This window comes from Acinonyx jubatus, chromosome D1, assembly GCF_027475565.1.
Source record: "Acinonyx jubatus isolate Ajub_Pintada_27869175 chromosome D1, VMU_Ajub_asm_v1.0, whole genome shotgun sequence".
Lineage (NCBI taxonomy): Eukaryota > Metazoa > Chordata > Mammalia > Carnivora > Felidae > Acinonyx > Acinonyx jubatus.
In genome coordinates this window covers 67,221,220-67,240,699 of record NC_069390.1, presented here as the reverse complement: position 1 = coordinate 67,240,699, position 19,480 = coordinate 67,221,220, and the positions used below count along the sequence as shown (strand labels likewise).

The 19,480-nt window shown below is 38.9% G+C and overlaps 1 protein-coding gene across 10 annotated transcripts in view; it reads right to left on the bottom strand.

The window, feature by feature from the left end:
- Window positions 1-8,942: 8,942 nt before the first annotated feature.
- Window positions 8,943-19,480, bottom strand: part of CCDC83 (coiled-coil domain containing 83) — a 54,281-nt gene continuing 43,743 nt past the window's right edge. For 9 of the 10 annotated variants that reach the window (XM_027039949.2, XM_027039951.2, XM_027039954.2 and 6 more), the window contains 4 exons: window positions 17,127-17,248; window positions 12,998-13,074; window positions 12,276-12,478; window positions 8,943-9,228 (listed from right to left, as the gene is read on the bottom strand). In XM_027039949.2, the coding sequence (XP_026895750.2) occupies window positions 9,067-9,228; window positions 12,276-12,478; window positions 12,998-13,074; window positions 17,127-17,248 (564 nt within the window). In that variant the 3' untranslated portion in view covers window positions 8,943-9,066. The remainder of the gene's footprint in view (window positions 9,229-12,275; window positions 12,479-12,997; window positions 13,075-17,126; window positions 17,249-19,480) is intronic. The other variant, XM_053202598.1, reaches the window with a different exon arrangement.

Genomic DNA, 19,480 nt, shown 5'->3' with positions numbered 1-19,480 from the left:
CACTACATAGGATTATAAGAAGGATCAATTAGGTTAATATATAATATACATAATATATGTAAAGTGCATATAATATATGTATATGTGCATATATATGTAAATATATGTAATATATGTAAAGTGCAATAATAAGAGCATTTAGGTGTTTGCCATTGTTAGTTATTACTAAAGAGCCTTTTTAAATGTCACTCTTTGGACTTGTTCACCTGTTCTGTTTGCATTGTGCTGATGTTAGCCCAGTGCTCTGCTGGAGGTCTCATGACGTGATTCCAAAGCAGAACCCTGAACCTCTAACTCCACACGTCCTCACATAAGCAGGAGTCCTTGATTCTGAAGCAGCGGCAGTAATTCCTGAGTCTGGTGTGACAGAACACATTTTTGAAAATAGCCCCCACACATCTAAGTATACTTAGGTCAGCAGCTTTAGATGCCTCAGATAAAGCAGAATACTTTCTAAAGTCATTTGAGCTCCCCTCCTTTTTTTTTCTTTTTAACAGAGAATAAATACTTACCCAAGTCTTATTTAGTGGAAGAGACTATGTTTTACTATTGGAAACATTGACTTCTTGTGTGGTAAATATTCATGCTAGTCTCTGTATTAGTATTAGATTTGGCTTGTGTGTAACAAAATTCATACGATGATTCAAAGAAGACAAGTTTATTTTCTCCCATAAAAGTCTGAGCTGGCATGGCAGCTTTGCTCATCAGATTGATAGGTGCCTACTTGCTGTTCCATAGTCCTTAAGGAGCTCCTTCCATCTCATAATTCTCTGTGGCTGAGCAGCATAACACCACCCCAAGCAGCAGGATAGAGAAAGTAGGGAGAAAGGGAGAATTGTGCACAATTTCTCACATTCCATTGGCCAGAACTTTGTCATGTGGCTGCAAGGAAGGCTGGGAAATAATCTTTAATTTAGGTGACCATGTATTCAGCCAACATAGCTAAATCAATGCATTATTATAGCGTAAGGGGGACAAAGGAGTACTAGAAGCTACTATCACGATCGTTTCATTTTCATTAAAAGAATTGCTAATTTCTTGAGCCTTTTCTGATCAGTGACTTTAAATCCCTCCCATGTCACATATTGTAAGTTTAGATCTGAGATATACTAATATATATATATAGTTTTACAATTGAGTTATTTCAAAGAAATTAAATAGAAAAAGTGTCAAATGCTTAAAAATTAAAAAGAAGTGAATCCAAACTGCTCATGCTCAGTGTGTGTTACAAGACATGTTGAAAATGTGTACCTTCACACCAAATTTCAGGCACAGCAGGATTCCATATTGACAGTTTTACATAAATAGCACCAAAGTCACAGAAGTCACTTTTTGAAGTGGCTAGAAGAAACTGATGCAAAAGTGAAACATAACAAAGAACAAAGAACATCAAAGATCCAAAGTGCCAGAACCTCAAATGAGGCCAGAGCACTTGGATTTGGAGTGAGTTCTTTAAGGTAAAAACGCTTCGTTGGCCTCAGTCATACAGAGGGGAATCCAGCATAGTTAATTTTCATTCCTCTTAGGAGGGAAATGTTGCAAGGCCTAGCATATTTTTATAGCTGAGACTATACAAAAAGATGGCCCTAACCCAAGAAGGCAGGAGGTCAGTGAGTTGAGCACCCAGCTTAAGGAAGGAAATGCTGACAAAACATTTTACTAAGAATCTGTGAGGATATCTGAATCTGCGGTCCCTTTCAAACTCATTCACTCTGCTGGAAATCTGAAAACATTTCTTTATGCTTCTTTAAAAGCATCTTGAAGGTTTTTAACACTCAGATCCTAAGAACAGAATGACTTAAAACATAACCAACAAAGTCACAGTCCAAAAAAGCAGCTTTTCAGGGAACTTGAGCCTCATAAAGTGTCAGGAATAGGAAATGGAAATACTTAACCGAGTTAAAGTCACTAATATTTAGAAAGCCTCTGTTGCTTTGAGAGCACATTTCCTTGCAGCTAGTGCAAAAGCCAGTTTTACTCCAAGAAAAATACAGAGAAACTGTTGTATTGAGCTCTAGTAAAACAAGGAAGGATCAAGCGGGCCTTTAACAAACAGCCCTTTATTGCCACAAAAATCCCCTGGCCTCCTTGTTCCCTGAATGGCTCTAGTGTCTGGCTAGAAGATTCAAAAAGAAACAAAAATGTTAACCGCTGGCCCACAGTGCCATGCCCTGCCTCCCCCACACTCATGAAAATTTTGGAAATGGGTTTACTACTGGTCCCTACTGCCAGGTGTTGATTGGCAGAGGCTGGGTATGGCCTCTTGGAGCCCTCACACCAGGTGGCAGCTGAGTCCCTGTCCCCAGCCACCCAGGACAGAATGAACCCCTTCATACAGCTACATCAGAGACAGGTCAGCGCTTCACAGCATCCGGTGGATGGGACCCAGGCGCTCTCTATGCCTTTGTAGTGAATGCTCTGCAAAGACTTCTTGGGCCTTACTGCCAGTGATTACCGTTAAGTGCCAGTCATTATTTCAACTGCCATATCCTGCATGTCTAGTATGTGCAGGTTACATGTACTCTTTCTAATCCTTAAAATAATCCTGCCATAGGAGAATTAGGTCCATGTAATGAAGTTGCAGAAACCAGGCTTAAAATAAGTTAAGTGACTGCCCAAGATTCAAGGTGGCTGGCCTGACTCCACAAAATGTTTTCTCCCACACTCTACCTCATCTCTACACCTCCTTAATTTCTCCAGATTTATCTAATCCCTAGCTCCAAAAAAGCAATCTCCCAGCCTGAAGCTAAAGCTGCTGACCACCAGTCTCTATCCTTCTGCCCCTCAAATCTTGAATAGCAACATATAAAACTCACATGCTTGGTTATTCTGAAAACTGAAACCACATAAAAAGCATAAGATCCTCCCAAACTCATCTTAAATTTCTTTTCCAAAGTTATTATTAATGGTGCTAAAAATAGAATATTGTAAGTTAAATACAACCACCCACCACATCTAGAGTATCTTGTCCTGTCTTCTCTCACCTCTCTTGCTTCCTCCTTTGCTGCTGGTATGAAGAGCGAAAGCAGTTCTCAGCACCCATTAGCATCTTGAAGAAAGGGGCAATTTCATTTTGCCTCCCGAATGCCTTACACACAGTGCGTGGCTGGAGCGCCTTGTTTGATAAACATTTCATTGAATGAAGGACACTTGCAGGAAGTTCGCTGTAGTAGGCAACGTTTTTGAGATTTGCTCTGGAATGTCGTCATCTAAGAAAGTTATGACACCTATACTGTTTTACAGTTTGAGTTGTTAAAAAAACCTGCAGATTTTTTTTTTTTTTAGAGATAGTGCTATTCTGCAAATTCTAAACTCAAGAAATGATACTAACAGAAGGAAAGAACATTCCTCCCTTTCCTTTTCCAAAGGATGCCTTTTCTACTCTGACATCTTCTTGGCAGCAAACAAGACTTTTAGCCATTTGATATTTTCTTACGATTCAAATTCACATTGTAAAGTAAAAATTGCCACAACTAATAAATTAATGCTGGAGTCCTACCATGTTATGCCTGGCTTGTTTTCATAATCTCATGGTCTGAACTTTCCAAGAGTGATAGAAAAACAATGTCAATTTCTGCTGACCTACTGAAACCAACGAGCTGTCACATAGCCTTTCTTTGTCAGTTTACTGGAAGCTCTTTGATTTGTCCCAGGAGAAAGGCAGTAAGTTTTCCTCCTCTATCAGAGAAAAGTAAAGATAAGTCTTATCTATAAAAAGTTTACCCTTCTTTCTTAAAAAGAAAATTGGCAAATCCACTCCATATTGTTACTAACTTTTCCAAGGGCATTTCTGTTTCTGTTGACCTTTGAAAGACCATCCTAACAAAGTATTCTGCCTTCCAGTCAGGAAACACTGTTGCTTCCGTTCACACTGCAAGACATAAGCATGGCCTTTCCATTCTGTTACTTTATGGAACTGATTGGAAGATGGGTATTTTAGGGATATTTGGGGAGGGAGGGGTAACTTTTTAAAAAAATATTGTCAGGTTAGCTAACATAGAGTGTATACAGTGTGCTCTTGGTTTTAGGGGTAGATTCCCATGATTCATCACTTACATATAACACCCAGTGCTCATCCCAAGTGCCCTCCTCAATTCCCATCAGAGAGATAACTTTAAAGTATTATATCAGTCAAGTACACAAATCTTAAGTGTACTGCTTAATGTTTGTAAAGTGAACCATCCATGTTAAATGCCACTCGCTCAGATCAGGATTACCAGAAAACTCCTTCCTATACCATCCTAGGCATTCCCTATCACAAAAGTAGCCACAATCCTGACTTCTGTCATTAAGGTTAGTGTGCTTGTCCTGTTTTGCATAAATGGAATCATAACATATGTTCTGTTTTGTGTCTGCCTTCTTTTACTCAATTTTATGTGTATAGGATTGATCTATGTGGCTACATTTGGTAGTTGTTTATTCATTTTCATTGCTGTATACTATTCCACCATGTGCCTGTATATAGGTTGATATATATTGATACACATGTATCAGTCACTATTTACACATTCTGCTGATAGTCATTAGGGTTGTTTCTAATTTTTGGTTACTATCAGTAAAGCTTCTGGTAATATTCTTATCCATGTCTTCTGGTAAACAGAAGCACTCATTTCTTTTTTTTTTTTAATTTCTTAAAAATGTTTTTGTTTCAGAGAGAGAGAGAGAGAGAGCACTTGAGCAGAGGAGAGGGGCAGAGGGAGAGAGAGAGAGAAAGAGTCTTAAGCAAGCCTCCATGCTCAGCATGGAAACTGACACTGGCTCCTTCCCATGACCTTGGTCATAACCTGAGCTGAAGTCAGATTATCAACAGACTAAGTCACCCAGGTGCCCCATAAGCACTCATTTCTATTCCATATTAAGCCAAGAGTGGAAGTGGTGGATCATGACATATATATATGTTCGGCTTTAATAAAATACTGCCAAACATATTCCAAAGTGTTTGTGCCAATTTATGATCCCATCAACAATTATATGATAGTTCAAGTGCTCTGTATCCTTGTCAATGTTTGCTATTTTTAACTTTTAATTTTTGCCATTCTAGTGGGTGTATAGTTGTATCTAATCGTTTTAATTTGCTTTTTCCTGATGACTAATAATACCAATCTTCTTTTTATGTTCATTAGTCATTAGGATATACTCTTTTGTTAAATACCAATTTAAATCTTTTGCCCATTTTTTCCTAAAATGTTGTCTTTTTTCCAACTGATTTGTTAAAGTTCTTTATATATTTTAGACATTTCTTTGTTAGATATATGTATAAAAATATATTTTCCCAGTATGTGGCATGTCTTTTGACTCTTCATGATATCTTTTCATGAAAAGAGATCTTAATTTTCATGAAATTCAATTTGTCAATATATGATTGGTGATTTTTATGTCCCTTTTTCCTCCCAAAGAGGTAGGTAACATAGGAAGCAGTAGGCTTGGGGAAGGGGACTTTTGGAACACTGCCAAATCCACATTTATCCACCTACCAGGTATAGATTTTAATTCAAGCATAGGCTTAATTATTGGATCTGTTGGGTGTATAAAGGGGAACATGAAGATACTCTATTTCCTACTTGAATTGTTTTACCTTCCATATTTAGGTCTCTTATTCACTTTGAATTGATTTTTGGGTATGGTATGATGTAGGTGTCAAGGTTCATTTTTTTCCCCATATAGATATACAGTTCCCTGAGCATCATTTTTTTTTATTGAAAAGAACTCCTTTCTGCCCAAATTATAATGGCATGTTTGTCAGAATTTAAGTGATTTTGTGGGTTGGTTTCTGGACTCTTTATTCTGTTCCTTTGTACTTTTTCTTTATCCTTGGCCCAATACCACACTGTCTTAATTACTGAAATGTTAAAAGTCTTACAATTTGGGGCACCTGGGTGGCTCAGTCCATTGAGCATCTGACTCTTGATTTCAGCTCAGGTCATGCATGATCTCATGGTTCGTGAGTTTGAGCCCTGTGTCAGCCTTGGTGCTGCCAGCAGGGAGCCTGCTTGGGATTTTCTTCCTCTCTCCCTGCCCCTCCCCTGCCTGCACTTTCTCTTTCTCACGCTCTCTCTCAAAATAAATAAATAAACTTAAAAAAAAAAAAAAAAACTCTTGCAATTTGATAATAAGTTCTCCAATTTTGTTGTTTTTCTTAAAGATTGTTTTGGCTATCTTAGGTCTATTGCCTATGCTACAGATTTCCATAATAATGTTAGAAACTAGTAATTTCTAAGAAAAAAAATCAGCTGGAATTTTTATTGAGATTTCACTGAGTCTACAGGTATAGGAAGAACTCACATCTTAACTCTGTTAAGAATCTTCCAATTGAATCTTTTGAATCTCCCAATGCATTATGATTGTATATACCTCTATACCCCATTTATGTAAGTCTTGAATTTCTCTCAACAATGTTGCACAGTTTCAGCATAGAATTTTGCTCATGTTTCATTAGACATATTTATTTTGATGTTTTTGATGTCATTATAAATGATTTGACTTTTTCCCAATTGTTTGCTGCTGGTTTAAAGAAATATAATGGATCTTTATTGACCTTGTACCCTGTGACTTTGCTAAATTCACTTATAAATTCTACTAATTTGTAGATTACTTTGGATTATCTACTTACAGAAACCTGATATCTATAAGTAAGATAGTTTTCTTCTTCCTTTCTAATCTCTATGCTTTTAATTTCTTTTTGTTGCCTTTATTGAACTGGTTCCAACCTCCACTTGTGTTAAACACTGCTGAATAGAAGTGTGAGAGTGAACATGTGTGCCTTGTTCCTGACCTCAGTGGGAAAATATTTAATATTTCACTATTAAAATTAGCTATAGTGTTTTTTAGATATTCCTGGTTTGCTGAGAATTTTATCATACTATTATGATTTTTTTCACAGTATTGAATTTTATCAAATGCTGCACCTATTGAGATGATCATATGAATTACCTCCTATGCTCCTCATTATATCCTTGATTTTTTATTTTATTTTTTTGTTCTTTATACCCTTGATTTAAACATTTTAAGACATAAATTCACAAATTCACAATTGTACAAAATGATATGGGGTGCTGGGTGGCTCAGTCAGTTGAGCGTCTGACACTTGATTTTGGCTCAGGTCATGATCTCATGGTTTGTGGGGTTGAGCCCCACATCAGGCTCTGCACTAACAGCACAGAGCCTTCTTGGGATTCTCTCTCTCTTCCTCTCTCTCTGCCTCTTCCCTGCTCACTCTCTCTCTAAATAAATTAATAAATAAATAATTAAAACTTTAAAAAAATAATATGAATAGATCATGTGTACTCTTTACCCAGTTTCCTTCAATAGTATCATTTTTCAAAAGTATAGTACAATATCAAAAGCAGGATATTGACATTGATATAATCCACTGGTTCTATTTGTGCTTACACTCTAATTTCTGAATGTTAAACCAACCTTGCATTCTTTAATCATGAAATATGTATTACTAGATGCGATAAGCTGATATTTTGTCAGGGATTTCGCATCTATATTCATGAGATTGGTCTGTAATTCTCTTTTCTTGTAATGTCTTGCCAGGTTTTGGTGTTAGAATTATATTGGCCTCATACAATGATTTGGATGTGTTTCTTTTTTCTCTGTTCTCTGAAAGAGTTTATGTATGTTTGGTATTAAATCGTTTTGAAATATTTGGAAAAATTCACCAGTAAAGCAAGCCATCTAGGTTTGCAATTTTCCTCTTGGGAAAATTTTAAGTACAGATTAGATATTTTTTTATAGATTGAGGGCTATTCAGAATTTTTATTTCTTCCTGTTTTTCAGAAATGTTTTTTAAGAAACCATTTCCATTTCATTGAAGTTGTCAATTTTACTGGGAAAAGTTTTTTTCCCTTAATTTCCTCTCATGATATTTTTCATAGTGTCAGTAACATTGTAGCAATGTTTCCTTTTTCATTTGTTTCTTGTTTTCTTTTCTGATTAGTCTTACTAGGGGTTTTCAATTTCAATGAGCCCTTCAAAAAACCAGCGTTTGGTTTCGCTGATTTTCTCTTTCTCTATCTTTGGCCTTATATTTAAAACATGTTCCTTGTAAAAGCCTTATAAGTAAAGGTAGCTTTAAAATGGAGTGTTGATGTCAACTTCAGGCGTGGTCACAGTCCTTGGCTTGCGGCACCCGTAAGAGGGAAGTGGTAATGGTCTTGAACAGGGACTCAACAGTTTAGACTGAGTTTAGAGCTGAGAGGAGAGGGATCTCACTGTTGGTGGAATTTTTTTTTAAAGTTTATTTATTTTGAATAAATAAGTGTGCACGAGTGGGGGAGAGGCAGAGAGAGAGAGGGAAAGAGAGAATCCCAAGCAGGCTCCTTGAGATCATGACCTCAGCTGAGATCAAGAGTTAGAGTTCGAGCCCCGCGTCGGGCTCTGGGCTGATGGCTGGGAGCCTGGAGCCTGTTTCCGATTCTGTGTCTCCCTCTCTCTGCCCCTCCCCCATTCATGCTCTGTCTCTCTCTGTCCCAAAAATAAATAAAAAACGTTGAAAAAAAAATTAAAAAAAAAAAAAAGAGTTAGACACTTAACCAGCTGAGCCACCCAGGTGCCCCGTGGTGGAATATTTTTATACAATAATTATCACCCTCAAGTTTGTTTCCGAAGTGTTTTGTATTTATTATAAATAGTGTTAGATGAAAGAATAGTCTTGAATTGTGGACTGGCACCCTCAGAAAGATTTGTAGTCAGTGCTATGCAAACCTCTAAATTTGTCTTAGAAAATTTCTAATTGAAATATTTCATATTGGAATGATAGATTAGTCAGCAGATTTTTAAGTGGTAAGGAAACTTGGAAACCATCTAGGGCCCATTATCATGCTTCTGAATACTTGGATATGGAAATATAAAGTGTACTTTCATTTTTGTCACTCATGCCATGCAGATAAATGAACAACTGAATACTTAGAACTTGGATTTTAAATATCATTATGACCTTTAAAAATAACAACTGGTTTAATAATGGACCAAAGTGTAAATAAAATGGGCAAGTGATATACTTCAGTTCCCAATGAAAATTTATAAGGAAAAGTTGTTATTTTTACTTTGTAGCTTTTAGTCTTAGAGAAAAGACTTCATCATTTTGTATGTGATATAGCTTTCTGGGCTCTTGACATCTTCATAGAATTTGACTGGAATTTCTGTCTCTTGAAAATGAATGGGCATCTTCTTGCTCTCCACACTCATGAGCTTCACTTGGAGGGGACCCAAGTTGACATAATCCTATGATAAACAGATTTAGAAGAGAATATGAGAGGTTATTCAACAAGTTACCAGTCGTTTGTTTGTTTGTTTGTTTGTTTTGAGAGAGAGAGAGAGAAAGCAAGGTGGGGAGGGGTAGAGGGAGAGGGAGAGCGAAATCCCAAGCATGTTCCATGCTTGCAGGACAGATTGATACGGGGCTCAAAGTCAGGAACTGTGAGGTCATGAATTGAGCCGAAACCAAGAGGCAGGCACTTTACCGACTGAATCACCCAAGTGCCCCAACAAATTACCAGTCTTAATAGTTTGGTTTCCTTGGGGCATCTGGGTGGCTCCGTAGTTGAGTGTCTGACTTCAGTTTAGGTCATGATCTCGTGGTTTGTGAGTTTGAGCCCTGCATTGGGCTTTGCGCTGATAGCTCAGAGTCTGCTTGGGATTCTCTGTCTCGCTCTCTCTCTGTCCCTCCCCCACTTGCTTTCTCTCTCAAAAATAAATAAACATTAAAAAAAATAGGTTTCCTTTATTATAGTTGGCCTTTATCTGACATTTCATTGTCCTTTTGACTGAATAACAAGTGAAATATGAGAACCACTGTAAACAAAAAACCACTAAATAACACTTATATACCCAGTGGGGAATGTAAGGCAAGACCTCCCAAAGGGCAGGCAGCAAGGCTGACAGGCTTGTCTTTCAGGGAGTTGGATGAGGGGCACCAATTAGAATGGGGAGATATATTCTCTCAAGGTCTTTAATTGGTAAAAGAAAATATTAGCTGTATATATCTAGCCCTCTGCTGGCCAGGATATAAACACAGCAGAGTTTTCTATATTATTGAAGAACAATGGGAAGGATTGGCAAAGGTTACTTCGACTATAAATATTCTAATATTGAGAAAATTCTCCATGAATTTTCACTTTTCACAGGACCAATGGCCACTGTAGAAGAAAGCTTACCATATTCTGCCAAACTAACTGTAATTTAAGATACCAACAAACAGAAATCTAATTTACTGATGGCTCAGTCTATTGAGCATCTGACTCTTGATTTCTATTCAGGTCATGATCTCACGGTTTGTGGGTTTGAGCCCCACATTGGGTTCCATGCTGACAGCGTGGAGCCTGCTTAGGATTCTCTGTCTCTTTCTCTCTCTGTCCCTCCCCTGCTTGCACATGCTCTCCCTCTCTCAAAATAAATAAATAAACATTAAAAAAATGTCACTTGTTGTTAGCAGGACTGAGTTGTAGTTAGCTAAAATGGTTTTTGTTTGATTTTTTTTTTCAGTATCTTCTGCTTTCATACATCATTTTATCCTACCAGATTTTAAGTTCTAGGAGAACTCTTATTTTGATCTTTTTAAGTTTATTTATTTATTTGGAGGAAGAAAGAGACAGAGAGAGAGACAGAGATCAGGGATCATGACCTGAGCTGAAATCAAGAATTACATGCTTAACCAATTGAGCCACCCAAGTGCCCCCTAAGTTCTAGGATGACTTTTAAAGTTATTAGTAGTACCAAGAAGGAAGATAACAAGGGATAGATGTGGGAGTAATTGGAATATACCAAAAAGGTTTTAAAATTAAAAAGCTTTGATACTCCAGGTTTCACCTAATATTGTATATATGGTGGTTTGTACTTTCCAGTGATGGCCACAGTAATAGGTATCCTGTCCCACATGATTTCTTTCTTTTTTTTTTTTTATGGTCTATTTTCTCTATCCATTTGCTTTCAGTTTATACAGGTCTTTATATTTAAGTGTATTTTTGTGGACAACATAGAGTTGGGTTGTGTTTTTTGATCCACTATGACAATCTCTGTCTTTTATTTATTTATTATTTTTTTTCAATATATGAAGTTTATTGTCAAATTGGTTTCCATACAACACCCAGTGCTCATCCCAAAAGGTGCCCTCCTCAATACCCAAAACATGGGTATTGTAGAAACATGGATGGAAATGGAGAGTGTTATGCTAAGTGAAATAAGCCATACAGAGAAAGACAGATACCATGTTTTCACTCTTAGGTGGATCCTGAGAAACTTAACAGAAACCCATGGGGGAGGGGAAGGAAAAAAAAAAAAACAGTGTACAGTGGAAGAGAGCCACATGATTTCTTTATATATATATATATATATATATATACACACATATATATATAAAGGACAGAGAGGGAGAGAAGGAGGGTCAGAGAGAGGAAGACAGAATCCGAAACAGGCTCTGCATGGTCAGCACAAAACCTGATGTGGGGCTTGGTCCCATGAATTGTGAGATCATGACCTGAGCCAAAGTTAGACGCTCAACCAACTGAGCCACCCAGGCACCCCCCACATGCTTTTCTTAGAATATGATGCTCCTTCCTCTTTTCAGATGCAGGAGCTACATTCCCTCCCCTTGGGTGGAGCTTTGTAACTACATCAACCAATAGAATATGATGGAAGTGATGGTGTGTGATTTCCAAGGCTAAGTCATACAAAATATTGCGGCTCTTACCTTGGTCTCTGGTATTGCTTGTCCTGGGAGAAGCCTGACACCATAACCAAGAGACAATAAAGGCACCCCACGAGAGGCCCGTGTGATGAAGAACTGAGGGTCCCAGCTTGGCCAGCATCAACTTGCCAGCCATGTGAGTGAGCCACCTTGGAAGTGGATCTCCTCCTACTCTAGCCAAGCCTTCAGGTGACTGTAGCCCCAGCTGACATATGACTGCAACTCCTCAGGGCCCAAGTGAGAAGTGTCCAGTGGAGCCCTTCTCAAATTCCTAACCAACAGAAGTTATGAAAGAAGTTATAAGCCACAGAAGTTACAAGCCACTAAGTTTGGAGATGATTTGTTATATGGCATTAGATAACTTACATTGTATACTAGGAATGGAACTCTATTAGTGAATATACACAGCAAATTGCACATGGGTAGGAGTGAAAATTGTGTCTAATGAGAGATGTGAATGGTGGGCCAATTTTACTAATAATTGCAAACAGAAATTTTCAGTATCCGTATTATAGGTTAATTTTCTCCATTAATTAATAAAACAGCATTCTCTTAGGAGTCAGAATTTTTTTTGCATGAATCTTACCTTGAAATCCTGATCATCCTCATACAGTAAGTATTTCATATCAGAGGCCCCAAACCCTGTGCATGAGTCACTTTCCTCATCTGTCTTCAGGTCCTTGCTGTGCCTGGTCCCATCCTCACGAGTGACACATAAAGCACAGCTCTCAGCTGAGGAGCTCATCGTGTTTCCACTTTTTACTTCTACAGATTGCAATTTTGACTCTTCTGGGATAAATACAAAGAGATTGATTATTTTGGGACAGATAAAATGAAAATGCAATATACACTTTGTCACATTTTTAATTTGAAAGATCTTTGAGGAATGTAGAGTCTATATATTAATGTGAGAGTGAGCCCCATTTTTAGAATCTCCAAGTTTATTCCATTCTCTTAGCTAACAGGTTTTGGTAATCATATGGTAACTCGTGTGTGTTGTTATTTTGGTTGGTTGGCTAAATTAGAACCCAGAAATACTCCAGTATAGACAGCACTCCATCCCTCTCCACCAGTATTTATGTAATACTGAATTACATACACCACGTGAAACGTGGTGACTTGAATTTGAAAACAGGACTAGAGAAAGGAGGTGGGTTAGGACAAGTGCTGCAAGGAGAAGAGAAATATGGAGAAACTGGCACATACCTATTCCCTGAATAGCTCTTGGGTACGAGGTACCTGTCATAGATGCTCAATAAGTAGTTGTTATTTAAAAAAAAACCTGTCACCATTACGATAAAATAATACCTTTAAATGTTTCTGGCAACTCCAAAGGCACCTCAGGTGTCACTGTCTGTCCAGCAGCTTGAGTAAGATACAGTCGCCTAAAAAGAATAAATGAGAAAAGCAGTCTGTCAACAAACATTGTACCATCTGGTCACTGGTGTCTGTGTCTCTGCTAGGTTCTGGAGACACACAGATGAAAATTGAGACAGTTTCTCCCCTGGAGAAGCATGAGGCCCAAGGGGGTGGCAGATGGACTTACAGTACTTTAGGGTGACATTCTGTACCCTGATGGGTGATGGGGGTAGTGTGAGAAGTGCTATGGCACAGAGAGAAGGCACACCTGGTTGAGCTTTTAGGAGGTAAGGGAAGGTTTCCAGGAGGAGATGGGACCTGAGTGGAGTCTTGAAGAACCAGGGGCTATTTGCCAGGGAAGAGTTTGGGGTGAGGAAGGGCATTGTGTGATAAGGGAGTGACACACTTAATGTTCTGGAAATGAAAGTGAGCTTGGCACCAGTTAGGGTGCTGTTGTAGTAGTCCAGGTGAGCAACAGCCGTGGCCTGAATGAGTGGTTTTAAGATGGAGAGGGAAAGAGAAGGACAACAAGCAGCAAGAATCCCAGATGACATCGAGGTGCTGTCTGTCGCCAAGTGCCATGTTGCAGCTCCAAGCCTGGGGAGCTGTACGTCTGCTATTGAAGCTCTCTGGGCATGTGTTTAATCCTGTTCTCTGCTTTGCAGCGCCCACTGAACTTGCAACCAGAAAATACGATGTCTGGAAAGCTCCATGTAACTTTTCCATGAAGTTTTCCCGAAGACAGCATGAATTGCACTCTTGTCGGTAGTCAAACCACCCCTCATGCTTAGCAGCTCAGCAGTCAGGGTGAAGCCCCTGGATTACAGGTTGTCAATTATTTAAAGAACATGAGTAAAGCGTTCTTCAAAATGCTTAAGTTTCAAGCAAATAATGTAACTACATACAATATTTATGTTTATAAAACTTCTTTTTTTAAAAAAATGTTTACTTATTTTTAATGTTTATTTATTTTTAAGAGATAGAGACAGAGCACAAGCTGGGGAAGGGCAGAGAGAGAGAAAGAGGGAGAAAGAATCTGAAACATACTCCAGCCTGTCAGCACAGAGTACTATGCAGGGCTCAAACTCAGGAATGGCGAGATCATGACCTAGGCTGAAGTCTGACGTTCAACCGACTGAGCCACCCAGGTGTCCCTAAAAAAAAATGTTTACTTATTTTTTAGAGAGAGCACACACGTGAGAGTGTGTGAATGGGGGACGGGAAGGGGGGGATGCGGATAGCCTGATGCAGGGCCTGATGCAGGGCCCGAACTCACTAACCGTGAGATCATGACCTGAGCAGAAGTCAGTCGCTTAACCGACAGAGCCACCCAGGTGCCCAAGTGGTTTTACCCTTTTGAATAATTATGATCTTACTAAATGTCATAAACTTCATAAATCTGGATTCTGTCTCAATCATTAATTTATTGTCATTTTTATACCATCATAGGGCAACACTTGATGATATAGAAAATATTTAAAGAATGCTATTATATAGGTATTGGTCCACTTAGTCTAGTTCTGTGGCACTGGAGTCCCTGGGAAGTCACCTCTGGTGGACATTTACCTCCTCTCATGTGTTAAACAAATACTGTGATGTTCTTTGTGGGTTGTGAAAGGAAAATGTCTGGGGAGCATTGGATGGGAAAGGTAGTAACTCTATTAGCTAGAATACCCCATTTTTCAGCCAAATAGGAAAACAACTTTTTCTATTTCCTCTGGGCACAGTTTGTGTCTACTTCTCACCCCCTTCTAGTATTATATAGGACTGAGTTCTCAACAAATAGGTGAAAATGGAAGTTGCCATAAAATATGCAATATGTGTTACATTTCTTTGACTTGAAAATGGGTTACAGTAAAAGCTGCTGAATATGCGTGGAGTTACCCTTCTGGAAAAGTAGTGTAACAGAAATGAAGGGTTTACACATTTCTGTTCCTTTATGCAGATCTTTCTAAAATGTCCTAAACACTTGCCTCAGACAATTTACAATCTAGCAAGGAAGCAGACATTAAATAAGTAATCGTGAGTGTGATAAATGCTGGTTATGAAGGAAAACCATCCTTGGAAGCATATACCAGGGTACCTAACCCAGTTCTTATAAATGTCGCCCATGCTGTTTCTTTTTGCTTGGTCAGATTTTGAATTCATCTCTCCCAACTCTAAGGCAAGACAAAACACTCATATCTCTCACTGAAGAAAATCAACCCACAAGGCACTGATGAACGTTGCCAGTTCTACTGAAGATTTTTGTGGGGTTAGGGGTTAAACTGGACAGGGTTAAATTGCATAGGACACAGCAAACAACTTAATGAGAATCTCCATTAAAAGTTTCTCCTCTCCCTGCCTGTCACTGCCAAGTTCTCTCTGGCCAGTGAAGGAATTCCTCTTTGTTGTAACTAGTAATTCACATCCATGGCAGCACCAAATCAGATATGCCAGACTGAGCTGATCAAAGCAGCAAGTGGAGTCATCTGTTTGGAGGGTAGCTCCTTCCTAAGGGAAAGAGGACGGTGGATGGCAGGTACAGCAGTGCTTGTTAAGCCACAGAGCCAGCACTGGCTGCGGAGATTAGACCTGACTGCTAAGAAGGCAGCAGCAGCAGGCAGGACAGGAGAGTGGAGCTGGAGACCTGATCAGACAGAAGACAGCTGGCAAGTGGGTGTGCCTATTATGGGGCACAGTGAGGCCCTTCCCCAGAGGACCCCTCAAGAGCATCAGCTCAAGAGACTGGGAATTCAAGCGTCCAGGAAACAGCCAATTCATTTGGCCCGACTGCCTGCCTCATCTGCATTGGTGTCTACCTCTGCAGGGCATCACACGGACATTGTGGAAGGGAGCAGAGGGCCCCTTTTTCTACCCTGCCCCGCCCAGCTTTCAGCCTGCAGCGCAACTGCCCTATCTCCCAGTTTCTCCAATCTTGTATCCTGATGCCCATCACTTAGCCCAGCAAACAAAACCCCCCACAACTTACCTGTATCCACACATCAGGAAGTTTGCAAACAAAAAATACCTGATTATGTCACAAATGGTATTTTTCCATGCCACACAAGCCACAGGAACCATTTAGGTAGAAATTTTTTCATGGTCCTTCCACCACGTTGAATTTCTCTGCTTTAATTCCTAGACCCAGACATTTGTTTCCCATCGAACACATGTACACCCTACATTTGTGTGATTCTTTCCCTTCTCATGCTACTATTTAGATTATTTCTTGTTTCTGACTACCTGCCCAAATTATAATCACCACTTTGAGTTTTAATCCATATTCCAGGGCCCTAGTTTTCCTCAAGGCTGGTGTATTAAGAATTCTTTTGTCAGGCAAGAAAAAGAACCTAAAATACACATTTGGTTTCTCTTGTGCAGGAAGATTTTCTCTGCCTACAAGATAGTTTGACTCTTCCACTAACTACTAAAGGAAACAATTGTACAGTCCACAAGGTAACTAGAAGCCCAGAAGACCTCCAGGAAGTTACCACAAAGTTGATCACTTCCTTGTTGTGCTAACTCCACACCTCATACTTCTTCTGCTTCACAGGTATGCTTTGATTTTTATGCCTCTCTTCCCTGCTGACGTGGAGGCTTTTGAAGGTCAGCAGTTGTGATATTCATGTTAAGTGTTTGCTATTATGACTACAGTGCATTGCTAGAAAAAGCAAGCCACAGTTTGCACTGTATCAATGGTCGATTATAATATTACACCTTCATCATGGCTGTTTTGTGAGTTCTTTTCTTTTCAACAATTGTCATCTTGCTGGAGTATCAAATATTAAATCATCTTTTAAAAATAATAACTTTTGGGGGTGCCTGGGTGGTTCAGTTGGTTAAATGTATGGCTTTGGCTCAGCTCATGATCTCATGGTTCATGGGTTTGAGACCCACAGCAGGCTCTATGCTGACAGCTCAGATCCTGGAGCCTGCTTCAGGTTCTGTGTCTCCCTCTCTCTCTCTCTGCCCCTTCCCTGCTTGCACTCTGTCTCTCTCTCAAAAATAAAATAAACATTAAAAAATAAATAAAAATAACTTTTTTACAGATACAAACATTGACAAACTACTTTCTAGATATGGTAATGACTTTCACCTGGGTATTTTGAGATCCACAAGTCTACAGTTGAATAGTTGATCAATAAGCACCAAGTTTTCTTCTTCCAGTTTATGAATAGTATTTTCTAATTCTTCAGTTTCCCTCCTGTGATTTGCAATCTGTTTTCAGAAGAAGAGAATGAATGTTGGTACTTGTTGACTTACTTCTATCTAGTCTTCTATAAGAAATTCAACTCTTAAAAATCCATTTGCCTAAGGGGAAGATCTATCCTGTATTATTGATTACTGGGTTTGTTTTGTCCTTCCTCTCTAAGAAGGAATAGGTGGGTCTCTTTTCTAGATTATGTGCAGTACTTTTTTGGCAAGGCAGTTATTAGTGAATGGTAGGAGTTGTCCTTTCCTACCCTTCAAAAACATCACTGGACTTATCTATGAGCTGGAGGTATAGATAAACAAAAATAAGACTAATTAACTTATCCATGTAAGTGGGGGAAGATGGTGATAAAAACAGAAAGCAGTGTGATCAAACCATAACGGAAGCTGTCCAGGTACGGGGGGGAGGTTCACCCTATGTCTAGTGTAGGAGATAAAGGGGAATTAATAGAGGAGATGACATCTAATCTGGATCTTGAAGGCCAAGTAGGGATTCTCTAGGCAACAAAAGAGGGTACATTCTAGGCAGAAGGAACCACATGTTAGGCACAATCATTTTGGTGTAGATAGCTACAAAGTGGAAGCGGGGAGAAGTAGGAGAGAAATTGGACAATTAGGGAAGAGCCAAATAATGCTAACGGGTCTAGTTTTTCTTTTTTTTTTTTTAATATAATTTATTGTCAAGTTGGCTAACATACAGTGTATACAGTGTACTCTTGATTTGGGGGGTAGATTCCTGTGATTCATTGCTTACGTACAATACCCAGTGCTCATCCCAACAAGTGCCCTCCTCAATCCCTATCACCCATTTCCCCTCTCCCCTGCACCCCCTGCATCAACCCTCAGTTTGTTCTCTGTATTTAAGAGTCTCTTATGGTTTGCCTTCCTCCCTCTCTATTTGTAACTATTTTTTCCCCTTCCCTTCCCCCATGGTCTTCTGTTAAGTTTCTCAAGTTCCACATATGAGTGAAAACATATGATATCTGTCTTTCTCTGACTGACTTATTTCACTTAGCATAATAAAGCACTAGTTTTTATTTTGCAGGTGATGGAAGGTCATTGACAGACATAGCAGGTTTGACGTTTAGTAAAGAAATGTGGCTAACTTAAATATGAACATGCTGCTTCTATTGACAGAATCCCCATCAGTCTTTAAGAAGTGTATTTTGATAACTTTTGTCTAAAGAAGGCTTGATAGTGGGAAAAATACACAGAATGTTACTAGACAGAACTCCCAACTCACCTTTTTCCCTGCCTCATATAGTATGAGCTATACAGGTGCTGCCCTGAGAGATGCTCACAGAAAGAGGTCAGGACGATAGCAAAATGAGAAGCAACAGTACAAAAGAGAAAGCAATAGACTGGTAAGAATAATAGAAAATAAACTGGAAAAAGTATTTCAGAAGAATATGATGAAACAAAAAATGTTCAGGGGTTTAGATTCAGTATTTCTTGTTAGGAGTTGCCAAGAATACTTAGATAGCTAACATTTTTGATTTGTAATTAAATATATTTATTGTATTTTTGATTTGGGAAGCATTCCGTATATTACCACATTCCTATCTCTATCACATAAGTCATGTATTACATGCTTGAATTCCTACTATGGGCAAGATTCTGTGCGAGACAGAGGGACACAAAAGTGAATAAGGCATAGCTCCTTCCTTCAAAGAAGTTTACAATGCAGTGAACAAATACACAAATATTTGTAACATAAAACAACACTGGTACCATAGAAAAGGCTCAAATAGGGGCGCCTGGCTGGCTCAGTTGGTAAGGCTTGCAACTCTTGATCTCGTGAGTTCGAGCCCCACGTTGGGTGTGGAGATTACTTAAAGATAAAATCTTAAAAAAAAAAAAAAAGAAGCTCAAATATTGCTGGTGGCTTGGAGTTCAAAAGAAAAGCATATATTTTTTACCTGCCTTAAACAATTTAGCAAAACCGTTTCAGTCCATAATACTAAATTAGAAAGCAAGGGGCTGGTGCTTTAGGATCTCATGTGTTGGGAGATAAACAGTTCAATTACAGGCTTGAATGCCTTAAAGAAAAGTTAATAATTTTCAAATGTCAAAGGATGAGAAAGAAATTATATTTAGAGGTTGTAAACAGAAGGAATTGATAGAACATTTGGAAATGTTTGACCCAAGGACTTGGCATGCTTGGGAGGCAGCACACACAGTTTTTGTCTTCTTCCAAAGCTTGGAATGAGGGCCCCTTGGGGTCCGACCTCTCAAGCT